The 14284-nt window shown below is 48.7% G+C and overlaps 1 protein-coding gene across 1 annotated transcript in view; it reads left to right on the forward strand.

Moving 5' to 3' along the window:
- The window catches only part of WWC2 (WW and C2 domain containing 2), a 214134-nt gene that overhangs the window by 87075 nt on the left and 112775 nt on the right, over positions 1-14284 (forward strand). Inside the window, exons 8-9 of the mRNA XM_063920687.1 lie at positions 6703-6774; positions 7102-7185. Of these exons, the coding sequence (XP_063776757.1) occupies positions 6703-6774; positions 7102-7185 (156 nt within the window). The remainder of the gene's footprint in view (positions 1-6702; positions 6775-7101; positions 7186-14284) is intronic.

Genomic DNA, 14284 nt, shown 5'->3' on the forward strand with positions numbered 1-14284 from the left:
CCTGGAGGCCCATTATCGGACCCAAAAACATGGGTCCGCGATGTTATCAGCTGATAACGGGTGAGTTACCGTACAATAAAAACAGGCTGTAATTGGATAGCCCATTAATGTTATCGTGCTAAAATGCCCGTTATTACTGTGCGGTAACTCTCTGCACCTAATAGGATACCACCCTATGGGGGTCATTCAGACCCCACCGCTGTTGCGGCGCGCAGCTCAGTTTGCAGGTGGTGGCAAACTGTGCATGTGCAGTGGCCACGCGAATATACACATTGTGGCCGCATCCGTGAAAGATGCAGCTGCAATGTGATTGACAGCGGTGGGAGGTTGGGGTGGGGGGCGAGACCGTTTTTGGGGTGTCACACGCAGCCACTCTTAACAAAAAGACGGCCGCTGACTACCTTGCAGCGTAGCTATTAAGAAAACTAATTGCTGGGGTAGTAGAACTGCAAATGCATTAGGCAAAACCAATGTAGAAGGATTTGCAATCAGAGCCATAGCCTGGCAAAATAAAATAGCTTTTGGAAATTTAGGAAGTCTTTCAACTGCTTTTCTCTGACGTCCTAGTGGATGCTGGGAACTCCGTAAGGACCATGGGGAATAGACGGGCTCCGCAGGAGACTGGGCACTCTAAAAGAAAGATTAGGTACTATCTGGTGTGCACTGGCTCCTCCCTCTATGCCCCTCCTCCAGACCTCAGTTAGAATCTGTGCCCGGCCAGAGCTGGGTGCTCCTAGTGGGCTCTCCTGAGCTTGCTAGAAAAGAAAGTATTTGTTAGGTTTTTTATTTTCAGTGAGATCTGCTGGCAACAGACTCACTGCTACGTGGGACTGAGGGGAGAGAAGCAAACCTACCTGCTTGCAGCTAGCTTGTGCTTCTTAGGCTACTGGACACCATTAGCTCCAGAGGGTTCGAACACAGGGCCTGACCTCGATCATCCGTTCCCGGAGCCGCGCCGCCGTCCCCCTTGCAGTGCCAGAAGACAGAAGAGAAGCGATGAAATCGGCGGCAGAAGACTCCTGTCTTCATTAAGGTAGCGCACAGTACCGCAGCTGTGCGCCATTGCTCCCACAGCACACCACACACTCCGGTCACTGTAGGGTGCAGGGCGCTGGGGGGGGGGGGGGGGGCGCCCTGGGCAGCAATTATAATACCTTTTGGCACTTAAAATACACATAATACAGTCTGAAAACTGTATATGTGTAAAAAACCCCGCCATTAAGTTACATAAAATGCGGGACAGAAGCCCGCCTCTGAGAGGGCGGGGCCTTCTTCCTCAGCACACCAGCGCCATTTTTCCCTTCACAGCTCCGCTGGAAGCAGCTCCCCAGGCTCTCCCCTGCAGTATCCTGATACAAGAAGGGTAAAAAAGAGAGGGGGGGCACATAAATTTAGGCGCAAATAAGATATTTAAGCAGCTATTGGGTAAATCACTTTTTATAGTGTAAATCCCTGTGTTATATAGCGCTGTGGTGTGTGCTGGCATACTCTCTCTCTGTCTCCCCAAAGGACTTTGTGGGGTCCTGTCCTCAGTCTGAGCATTCCCTGTGTGTGTGCGGTGTGTCGGTACGGCTGTGTCGACATGTTTGATGAGGAGGGTTACGTGGAGGCGGAGCAGGGGCAGATGAGTGTGGTGTCGCTCCCGACGGGGCCGACACCTGATTGGATGGATATGTGGAAGTTCTTAACCGACAGTGTCAACTCCTTACATAAAAGGTTCGATGACGCAGCAGCCTTGGGACAGCCGGGGTCTCAGCCCGCGCCTGCCCAGGCGACTCAGAAGCAGTCAGGTGCTCATAAACGCCCGCTAGCTCAGATGGTAGACACAGATGTCGACACGGAGTCTGACTCCAGTGTAGATGAGGATGAGACAAATGTACAGTCTACAAAAGCCATCCGATGCATGATTACTGCAATGAAAGATGTATTGCACATTTCTGATATTAACCCGGTTACTACCAAGAGGGGTATTATGTTTGGGGAGAAAAAGCAGCCAGTGACTTTTCCCCCATCTGATGAATTAAATGATTTGTGTGAAGAAGCGTGAAGTTCCCCTGATAAGAAACAAGTGATTTCTAAGAGGTTACTGATGGCGTACCCTTTCCCGCCAACGGATAGGTTACGTTGGGAAACATCCCCTAGGGTGGACAAGGCGCTAACACGCTTATCTAAAAGGGTGGTACTGCCGTCTCAGGATACGGCCGCCCTAAAGGAGCCTGCGGATAGAAAGCAGGAAGCTATCCTGAAGTCTGTGTATACACACTCTGGTACTCTACTGAGACCTGCTATTGCTTCAGCCTGGATGTGTAGTGCTGCAGCAGCATGGACTGATACCCTGTCAGACAACATTGATTTCCTTGACAGGGATACTGTTTTGCTAACCAAAGACGTCGTCTTATATATGCGGGATGCCCAGAGGGACATTTGCCTGCTGGCATCTAGAATTAATGCAATGTCCATTTTTGCCAGGAGAGTATTATGGACTCGGCAGTGGACAGGTGATGCTGATTCTAAAAAACACATGGAGGTTTTGCCTTATAAGGGTGAGGAATTGTTTGGGGACGGTCTCTCGGACCTCGTATCCACAGCAACTGCTGGGAAGTCGACATTTTTACCTCAGGTTCCCTCACAGCCTAAGAAAGCACCGTATTATCAAGTGCAGTCCTTTCGGCCTCAGAAAGGCAAGTGGGTCAGAGGAGCATCCTTTCTGGCCAGAGGCAAGGGTAGAGGAAAGAAGCTGCACCAGGCAGCCAGTTCCCAGGAACAAAAATCCTCCCCTGCTTCCACTAAGTCCACCGCATGACGTTGGGGCTCCACAGGCGGAGCCAGGTGCGGTGGGGGCGCGTCTCCGAAACTTCAGCAACCAGTGGGTTCGCTCACAAGTGGATCTCTGGGCTGTACAAATTGTATCTCAGGGATACAAGCTGGAGTTCGAGGCGACTCCCCCTCGCCGTTACCTCAAATCAGCCTTGCCAGCTGCTCCCAGGGAAAGGGAGGTAGTTCTGGCGGCAATTCACAAGCTGTACCTCCAGTAGGTGATAATCAAGATCCCCCTCCTTCAACAGGGCAGGGGTTACTATTCCACAATGTTTGTGGTACCGGAACCGGACGGTTCGGTGAGACCCATTCTGAATTTAAAATCCTTGAACACTTATATAAAGAAGTTCAAGTTCAAAATGGAATCACTCAGGGCGGTTATTGCAAGCCTGGAAGAGGGGGATTTTATGGTGTCGCTGGACATCAAGGATGCTTACTTGCATGTCCCCATTTACCCACCTCACCAGGAATACCTCCGGTTTGTGGTACAGGACTGTCATTACCAATTCCAGACGTTGCCGTTTGGTCTCTCCACGGCACCAAGAATATTTACCAAGGTAATGGCCGAAATGATGATACTCCTTCGGAAGAAGGGAGTTATAATTATCCCGTACTTGGACGATCTCCTCATAAAGGTGAGCTCAGAGAGCAGTTGTTGGTCAGCGTAGCACTCTCTCAGGAAGTGTTGCAACAGCACGGCTGGATTCTGAATATCCCAAAGTCGCAGCTGATTCCTGCGACGCGTCTGCTTTTCCTGGGCATGATTCTGGACACAGAACAGAAGAAGGTGTTTCTCCCGGTGGAGAAGGCCCAGGAATTGTCATCTCTGGTCAGGGACCTCCTGAAACCAAAACAGGTGTTGGTGCATCACTGCACGCGAGTCCTTGGAAAGATGGTGGCTTCTTACGAAGCAATTCCCTTCGGCAGGTTCCATGCAAGGATCTTTCAGTGGGATCTGTTGGACAAATGGTCCGGATCGCATCTTCAGATGCATCGGTTGATCACCCTGTCCCCAAGGGCCAGGGTGTCTCTGCTGTGGTGGCTGCAGAGTGCTCATCTTCTCGAGGGCCGCAGGTTCGGCATACAGGACTGGGTCCTGGTGACCACGGATGCAAGCCTCCGAGGATAGGGGGCAGTCACTCAGGGAAGAAACTTCCAAGGACAGTGGTCAAGTCTGGAGACTTCACTACACATAAATATACTGGAACTAAGGGCCATTTACAACGCCCTGAGTCAAGCAGAGCCCCTGCTTCAAAACCACCCAGTACTGATTCAGTCAGACAACATCACGGCGGTCGCCCATGTAAACCGCCAGGGCGGCACGAGAAGCAGGATGGCAATGGCAGAAGCCACAAGGATTCTTCGATGGGCGGAGAATCACGTGCTAGCACTGTCAGCAGTGTTCATTCCGGGAGTGGACAACTGGGAAGCAGACTTCCTCAGCAGGCACGACCTCCACCCGGGAGAGTGGGGACTTCATCAAGAAGTCTTCACACAGATTGTAAATCGCTGGGAACTGCCACGGGTGGACATGATGGCGTCCCGCCTCAACAAAAAGCTAAAAAAAAATATTGCGCCAGGTCAAGGGACCCTCAGGCGATAACTGTGGACGCACTAGTGACACCGTTGGTGTACCAGTCGGTTTATGTGTTCCCTCCTCTTCCTCTCATACCCAAGGTACTGAGGATAGTAAGAAAGAGAGGAGTAAGAACTATACTCATCGTTCCGGATTGGCCAAGAAGAACTTGGTACCCAGAACTACAAGAGATGATCTCAGAGGACCCATGGCCTCTGCCTCTCAGACAGGACCTGTTACAGCAAGGGCCCTGTCTGTTCCAAGACTTACCGCGGCTGCGTTTGACGGCATGGCGGTTGAACGCCGGATCCTAACGGAAAAGGGCATTCCAGATGAAGTGATTCCTACGCTGATAAAAGCTAGGAAGGATGTGACAGCAAAGCATTATCACCGCATATGGCGGAAATATGTCGCTTGGTGTGAGGCCAGGAAGGCCCCAACAGAGGAATTCCAGCTGGGTCGATTTCTGCACTTCCTACAGTCATGGGTGACTATGGGCCTAAAATTGGGGTCCATAAAGGTCCAGATTTCAGCCCTATCTATTTTCTTTCAAAAAGAACTGGCTTCACTGCCTGAAGTTCAGACGTTTGTAAAGGGAGTGCTGCATATTCAGCCCCCTTTTGTGCCTCCAGTGGCACCTTGGGATCTTAACGTTGTGTTGGATTTCCTGAAATCACACTGGTTTGAGCCACTTAGGACCGTGGAGCTAAAGTATCTCACGTGGAAGGTGGTCATGCTGTTGGCCTTAGCTTCAGCTAGGCGTGTGTCAGAATTGGCGGCTTTGTCATGTAAAAGCCCGTATCTGATCTTCCATATGGACAGGGCAGAATTGATGACTCGTCCCCAATTTCTCCCAAAGGTGGTATCAGCGTTTCATTTGAACCAACCTATTGTGGTGCCTGCGGCTACTCGGGACTTGGAGGATTCCAAGTTGCTGGACGTAGTCCGGGTTTTGAAAATTTATGTTTCCAGGACGGCTGGAGTCAGGAAAACTGACTCGCTATTTATCCTGCATGCACCCAACAAGCTGGGTGCTCCTGCTTCAAAGCAAACTATTGCTCGCTGGATCTGTTGCACGATTCAGCTGGCACTTTCTGCGGCTGGACTGCCGCATCCTAAATCAGTGAAAGCCCATTCCACAAGGAAGGTGGGCTCTTCTTGGCGGCTGCCCGAGGGGTCTCAGCTTTACAGCTTTGCCGAGCTGCTACTTGGTCGGGTTCAAACACATTTGCTAAATTCTACAAGTTTGATACCCTGGCTGAGGAGGACCTTGAGTTTGCTCATTCGGTGCTGCAGAGTCATCCGCACTCTCCCGCCCGTTTGGGAGCTTTGGTATAATCCCCATGGTCCTTACGGAGTTCCCAGCATCCACTAGGACGTCAGAGAAAATAAGAATTTACTCACCGGTAATTCTATTTCTCGTAGTCCGTAGTGGATGCTGGGCGCCTGTCCCAAGTGCGGACTCTCTGCAATACATGTATATAGTTATTGCTTCACTAAAGGGTTATTGTTATGAGCCATCCGTAAAAGGAGGCTCAGTTGTTCATACTGTTAACTGGGTATGGTTATCACAAGTTGTACGGTGTGATTGGTGTGGCTGGTATGAGTCTTACCCTGGATTCTAAATCCTTTCCTTGTTGTGTCAGCTCTTCCGGGCACAGTTTCCCTAACTGAGGTCTGGAGGAGGGGCATAGAGGGAGGAGCCAGTGCACACCAAATAGTACCTAATCTTTCTTTTAGAGTGCCCAGTCTCCTGCGGAGCCCGTCTATTCCCCATGGTCCTTACGGAGTTCCCAGCATCCCCTACCGACTACGAGAAATAGAATTACCGGTGAGTAAATTCTTATTATTTATTTACAGCGTTTAAGTATAAAATCATAGCAGAATTAGACACCATAAGTATAGTAAACAGCGAACCTTAGTGTACAAAATAGTACTGTAACACCGCAGGGAGGTAACATGGCGCCAACAAAAATGGCAAAATGACATATATGACTATTGCAAATAGGTATATTGGGGTGGGCTTGAGGATGTTGGTGGAAATTGAATGGATGTGATTACAACTACATGTGTGTGGAAGACAGAGGAATTCCACATAATACATACATACAAGGCAGGCATGAAACATCGTTCTGGATATTTAATAAAAAAGTTTCTTTAATCTCAATGTTCTTAGTATTTTATTATGTTATTGATATTGTTGTCTTCCCATCTCAATAACTTTAGGGTTTCTGTTAAAAAAATAAAATAAAAAAAAATCCTACACTGCTGTTTCCGAATAATTGTAGAGGTTTCTATCTCTCTGACAGGCCTTGTGAAGATGTTGCATTTAATGAAGATTATCCACTACTCGGGGCAGCTGAAGTTCAGTTAATTCTGAGGTGAGCACCACATAATTGAGTTTCATTTGAGTATCCATTTCATTGCTGAGCTATTGCTTCTGATGTGAATAAAGCATACAGTAATGTCTGAAGAAAATGGGCCCAATTACCCTGGGGCATTATTTTTTGCATAAAAAATGGATGTGAATTATGCAAACAACACTGTACACTATACACTTCATAATTCATATGCTTCTACCATGGTTGATATGCACTGGGCACATTCACATGTATTTCCAAATACGTCCAGGACACAAGCACCCAGAAGCTTTTCCTTTTCCTTTAAATATTCTCTTTATTTTGATAAAAAAAATTAATTTCTTTTAGATATGACTCAGGAAATTCCAGCTTTGTGATTATAATTGGAGAGGCGCGAAACCATCTCTCCAGGGTCCAGTACGGTTCCAGAGTGTAAGTAGAATTTTAGAAGCCTTTTATGCATGTATCTCTAAGTAATCTCCATTGCTTTATTCCCCTGAGATAGCCAATTAGGTGCCCAACTCTTAAGGGGGGTACTCACGGAGCGATATTCTAAGCAATCTGACTAGATTGCTTAGAATATCGGCAGGATCGCTCCGTGTGTAGCCCCCTCGGCGATAGCGATGCGCGGCCCCGCACATCGCTATCGCCGCTGCTAGATTGGCCTGCATGCAGGCCAATCTAGCGGGTCGCTCACTTCACCCGCTGGGTGAAGTGAGCGGCCCCCCGTCTCCCCCCGCACGCTCAGCACAGATCGCGCTGTGCTGAGCGGCAGGAGAGATGTGTGCTGAGCGGTTCGCTCAGCACGCATCTCTCCTTGATCGGCCCGTGAGTACTGGGCTTTAGGTTTGGCGGTTTTGCCCTCTGTAAGGATGGCTGCTTATTTAATTGATGGGCATTAGTAATACCCCTGAGATAGCAAGTATGTGTTTGAGTTGATACATTTAAAGAGATGCGTGTGGCACACCATTAATATGTCTACAGAAGTTACTTATTATGTGCATACAGGTTGAGTATCCCATATCCAAATATTCCGAAATACGGACTTTTTTGAGTGAGAGTGAGATAGTGAAAACTTTGTTTTTTGATGGCTCAATGTACACAAACTGTGTTTAATACACAAAGTTATTAAAAATATTGTATTAAATGACCTTCAGGCTGTGTGTATTGTGTGAATGTAGATACACTTTGTTCAATGCACAAAGTTACAAAAACTATTCGCTAAAATTACCTTCCGGCTGTGTGTATAAGGGGTATATGTAACATAAATGCATTCTGTGCTTAGACTTGGGTCCCATCACTATGATATCTCATTATGGTATGCAATTATTCCAAAATACGGAAAAATCCCATATCCAAAATACCTCTGGTCCCAAGCATTTTGGATAAGGGATACTCAACCTGTATCACTTTATCACTATTGATCTGTCAGTCTTGAAGAGGAAGGCGGAAATATAATGGAGTGTGACTTTTGGCTTCCAAACTGATTTACTAGCCAATGGTTTGGATGGGTACGGTATGTAATACTGGTAGTCGGGTGATCTATACTTTAGCCCTCCACACAAGAAACGTCCGGCATCCCAACGGTCGGGATGCAGGTGGTCACATGACCAACACTAAAGATCCCAACACCAGCAGGTGTAAGTATTTTTCTCTATCGTCCTAAGTGGATGCTGGGGTTCCTGAAAGGACCATGGGGAATAGCGGCTCCGCAGGAGACAGGGCACAAAAAAGTAAAGCTTTACTAGGTCAGGTGGTGTGCACTGGCTCCTCCCCCTATGACCCTCCTCCAGACTCCAGTTAGATTTTGTGCCCGAACGAGAAGGGTGCAATCTAGGTGGCTCTCCTAAAGAGCTGCTTAGAGAAAGTTTAGTTTAGGTTTTTTTCTTTACAGTGAGTCCTGCTGGCAACAGGATCACTGCAACGTGGGACTTAGGGGGAAAGTAGTAAACTCACCTGCATGCAGAGTGGATTTGCTGCTTGGCTACTGGACACCATTAGCTCCAGAGGGATCGAACACAGGCCCAGCCGTGGAGTCCGGTCCCGGAGCCGCGCCGCCGACCCCCTTGCAGATGCTGAAGCGTGAAGAGGTCCGGAAACCGGCGGCTGAAGACTCCTCAGTCTTCATAAGGTAGCGCACAGCACTGCAGCTGTGCGCCATTTTCCTCTCAGCACACTTCACTGGGCAGTCACTGAGGGTGCAGAGCGCTGGGGGGGGGCGCTCTGAGAGGCAAATATAAACCTTATACAAGGCTAAAAATACCTCACATATAGCCCATAGGGGCTATATGGAGATATTTAACCCCTGCCTGACTGGAAAAATAGCGGGAGAAGAACCCGCCGAAAAAGGGGCGGGGCCTATCTCCTCAGCACACGGCGCCATTTTCTGTCACAGCTCCGCTGGTCAGAACGGCTCCCAGGTCTCTCCCCTGCACTGCACTACAGAAACAGGGTAAAACAGAGAGGGGGGGCACATTAATGGCTATATATATATATATTAAAGCAGCTATAAGGGAGCACTTAATATAAGGATATCCCTTGTATATATAGCGCTTTGTGGTGTGTGCTGGCAGACTCTCCCTCTGTCTCCCCAAAAGGGCTAGTGGGTCCTGTCTTCATTAGAGCATTCCCTGTGAGTTTGCGGTGTGTGTCGGTACGTGGTGTCGACATGTATGAGGACGATATTGGTGTGGAGGCGGAGCAATTGCCAAATATGCAGATGTCACCCCCCAGGGGGTCGACACCAGAATGGATGCCTTTATTTGTGGAATTACGTGATGGTTTATCTTCCCTTAAACAGTCAGTTGAGGACATGAGGCGGCCGGACAATCAATTAATGCCTGTCCAGGCGCCTCAAACACCGTCAGGGGCTGTAAAACGCCCTTTGCCTCAGTCGGTCGACACAGACCCAGACACGGGCACTGATTCCAGTGACGACGGTAGAAATTCAAACGTATTTTCCAGTAGGGCCACACGTTATATGATTTTGGCAATGAAGGAGACGTTACATTTAGCTGATACTACAGATACCGTAAAACAGGGTATTATGTATGGTGTGAAAAAACTACAAACAGTTTTTCCTGAATCAGAAGAATTAAATGACGTGTGTGATGAAGCGTGGGTTGCTCCTGATAAAAAGTTGATAATTTCAAAAAAGTTATTGGCATTATACCCTTTCCCGCCAGAGGTTAGGGCGCGCTGGGAAACACCCCCTAAGGTGGACAAGGCGCTCACACGCTTATCCAAACAAGTGGCGTTACCCTCTCCTGAGACGGCCGCACTTAAGGATCCATCAGATAGAAAGATGGAAGTTATTCAAAAGAATATATACACACATGCAGGTGTTATACTACGACCAGCTATAGCAACTGCCTGGATGTGCAGTGCTGGAGTAGTTTGGTCAGAATCCCTGATTGAAAATATTGATACCCTAGATAGGGACAATGTTTTACTGTCGTTAGAACAAATAAAGGATGCATTTATCTATATGCGTGATGCACAGAGGGATATTTGCACACTGGCATCTCGGGTGAGTGCTATGTCCATTTCAGCCAGAAGAGCCTTATGGACACGACAGTGGACAGGCGATGCGGATTCAAAACGTCACATGGAGGTTTTGCCGTATAAAGGGGAGGAGTTATTTGGAGTTGGTCTATCAGACTTGGTGGCCACGGCTACTGCCGGGAAATCCACTTTTTTACCTCAAGTCACTCCCCAACAGAGAAAGGCACCGACCTTTCAACCGCAGCCTTTTCGCTCCTACAAAAATAAGAGAGCAAAGGGCTTGTCGTACCTGCCACGAGGCAGAGGAAGAGGGAAGAGACACCAACAGGCAGCTCCTTCCCAGGAACAGAAGCCCTCCCCGGCTCCTGCAAAAACCTCAGCATGACGCTGGGGCCTCTCAAGCGGACTCGGGGACAGTGGGGGGCCGTCTCAAAAATTACAGCGCGCAGTGGGCTCACTCGCAGGTAGACCCCTGGATCCTGCAGATAATATCTCAGGGGTACAGGTTGGAATTAGAGACGGATCCTCCTCATCGTTTCCTGAAGTCTGCCTTACCAACCGTCTCTTCCGAAAGGGAGAGGGTGTTGGAAGCCATTCACAAGCTGTACGCTCAGCAGGTGATAGTCAAAGTACCCCTATTACAACAAGGAAAGGGGTATTATTCCACTCTATTTGTGGTACCGAAGCCGGATGGCTCGGTAAGGCCTATTCTAAATCTGAAGTCCTTGAACCTCTACATAAAAAAGTTCAAGTTCAAGATGGAGTCACTCAGAGCAGTGATAGCGAACCTGGAAGAAGGGGACTTTATGGTATCCTTGGACATCAAGGATGCGTATCTACACGTTCCGATTTACCCCGCACACCAGGGGTACCTCAGGTTCATTGTTCAAAACTGTCACTATCAGTTTCAGACGCTGCCGTTCGGATTGTCCACGGCGCCTCGGGTCTTTACCAAGGTAATGGCCGAGATGATGATTCTTCTTCGAAGAAAAGGCGTATTAGTTATCCCATACTTGGACGATCTCCTAATAAGGGCAAGGTCCAGAGAACAGCTGGAGACAGCTTTAGCACTATCTCAAGAGGTGCTAAGACAACACGGGTGGATTCTGAATATTCCAAAATCCCATTTAATCCCGACAACTCGTCTGCTGTTCCTAGGAATGATTCTGGACACGGTTCAGAAAAAGGTTTTCCTTCCAGAGGAAAAAGCCAAGGAGTTATCCGATCTGGTCAGGAACCTCCTAAAACCAGGAAAAGTGTCAGTACATCAATGCACAAGAGTCCTGGGAAAAATGGTGGCTTCTTACGAAGCAATTCCATTCGGCAGATTCCATGCAAGAATATTCCAAAGGGATCTGTTGGACAAATGGTCAGGGTCGCATCTGCAGATGCACCTGCGAATAACCCTGTCACCAAAGACAAGGGTGTCACTTCTGTGGTGGTTGCAGAAGGCTCACCTATTAGAAGGCCGCAGATTCGGCATTCAGGATTGGATCCTGGTGACCACGGACGCCAGCCTGAGAGGCTGGGGAGCAGTCACACAAGGAAGAAACTTCCAGGGAGTATGGACGAGTCTGGAAAAGTCTCTTCACATAAACATTCTGGAACTAAGAGCAATCTACAATGCTCTAAGCCAGGCGGAACTTCTCCTGCAAGGAAAGCCGGTGTTGATTCAGTCGGACAACATCACGGCGGTCGCCCATGTAAACAGGCAGGGCGGCACAAGAAGCAGGAGTGCAATGGCAGAAGCTGCCAAGATTCTTCGCTGGGCGGAGAATCACGTGATAGCACTGTCAGCAGTGTTCATCCCGGGCGTGGACAACTGGGAAGCAGACTTCCTCAGCAGACACGATCTTCATCCGGGAGAGTGGGGTCTACATCCAGAAGTCTTCAACATGTTAATAGACCGTTGGGAAAGACCAATTGTAGACATGATGGCGTCTCGCCTCAACAAGAAACTGGACAAATATTGCGCCAGGTCAAGAGATCCACAGGCAATAGCTGTGGACGCACTGGTAACTCCTTGGGTGTACCAGTCAGTGTATGTGTTTCCTCCTCTGCCGCTCATACCAAAGGTATTGAAGATCATACGGCAAAGAAGAGTAAGAACAATACTAGTGGTTCCGGATTGGCCGAGAAGGACTTGGTATCCGGAACTTCAAGAGATGCTCACGGACGAACCGTGGCCTCTACCTCTGAGAAGGGACCTGCTACAGCAGGGTCCCTGTCTTTTTCAAGACTTACCGCGGCTGCGTTTGACGGCATGGCGGTTGAACGCCAGATCCTAAAAGGGAAAGGCATTCCAGAAGAAGTCATTCCTACCTTGATTAAGGCACGGAAGGAAGTCACCGTGAAACATTATCACCGCATTTGGCGAAAATATGTAGCGTGGTGCGAGGATCGGAGGGTTCCGACGGAGGAATTCCAACTGGGTCGTTTCCTACATTTCCTGCAATCAGGATTATCTATGGGTCTCAAATTGGGATCCATTAAGGTTCAAATTTCGGCCCTGTCAATATTCTTCCAAAAAGAATTGGCCTCTGTCCCTGAGGTCCAGACTTTTGTCAAGGGAGTACTGCATATACAGCCTCCTGTGGTGCCTCCGGTGGCACCGTGGGATCTAAATGTAGTTTTAGATTTCCTCAAATCCCATTGGTTTGAACCATTGAAAAAGGTGGATTTGAAATATCTCACATTGAAAGTGACTATGTTACTAGCCCTGGCCTCTGCCAGGAGAGTATCTGAATTGGCGGCTTTATCTTATAAAAGTCCTTATCTAATCTTCCATTCGGATAGGGCAGAACTGCGGACTCGTCCGCATTTTCTCCCTAAAGTGGTATCAGCATTTCATCTGAACCAACCTATTGTGGTGCCTGCGGCCACTAGCGACTTGGAGGACTCCAAGTTGTTGGACGTTGTCAGAGCCTTAAAAATATACATTGCAAGGACGGCTGGAGTCAGAAAATCTGACTCGCTGTTTATATTGTATGCACCCAACAAGTTGGGCGCACCTGCTTCTAAGCAGTCGATTGCTCGTTGGATTTGTAACACAATTCAACTTGCACATTCTGTGGCAGGCCTGCCACAGCCTAAAACTGTAAAAGCCCACTCCACAAGGAAGGTGGGCTCATCTTGGGCGGCTGCCCGAGGGGTCTCGGCATTACAACTCTGCCGAGCAGCTACGTGGTCGGGGGAGAACACGTTTGTAAAATTTTACAAATTTGATACCCTGGCAAAGGAGGACCTGGAGTTCTCTCATTCGGTGCTGCAGAGTCATCCGCACTCTCCCGCCCGTTTGGGAGCTTTGGTATAATCCCCATGGTCCTTTCAGGAACCCCAGCATCCACTTAGGACGATAGAGAAAATAAGAATTTACTTACCGATAATTCTATTTCTCGGAGTCCGTAGTGGATGCTGGGCGCCCATCCCAAGTGCGGATTATCTGCAATACTTGTACATAGTTATTGTTAACTAATTCGGGTTATTGTTAAGGAGCCATCTTTAAGAGGCCCTTTCTGTTGTCATACTGTTAACTGGGTTTAGATCACAAGTTGTACGGTGTGATTGGTGTGGCTGGTATGAGTCTTACCCGGGATTCAAAATGCCTCCCTTATTGTGTATGCTCGTCCGGGCACAGTACCTAACTGGAGTCTGGAGGAGGGTCATAGGGGGAGGAGCCAGTGCACACCACCTGACCTAGTAAAGCTTTACTTTTTTGTGCCCTGTCTCCTGCGGAGCCGCTATTCCCCATGGTCCTTTCAGGAACCCCAGCATCCACTACGGACTCCGAGAAATAGAATTATCGGTAAGTAAATTCTTATTTTACACTCCCCTACCCTAATCCTAACCCTATGGGGGTGGTGGCTTTGGCTAACCCTCGGGGGGTGGCAGCTATGGCTAATCCTCAGGGGGGAGGGGGATTGTCAGCTATGGCTAACACTCAGGGGGTGGGGTTGGGTGGTTGGCAGCTATTTCTAACCCTCGGAGGGTGGCGGCTATGGCTAACCCTCGGGGGGTGGTGGCTGTA

The sequence above is a fragment of the Pseudophryne corroboree genome, chromosome 1 (assembly GCF_028390025.1).
Source record: "Pseudophryne corroboree isolate aPseCor3 chromosome 1, aPseCor3.hap2, whole genome shotgun sequence".
Taxonomy (NCBI): Eukaryota; Metazoa; Chordata; class Amphibia; order Anura; family Myobatrachidae; genus Pseudophryne; species Pseudophryne corroboree.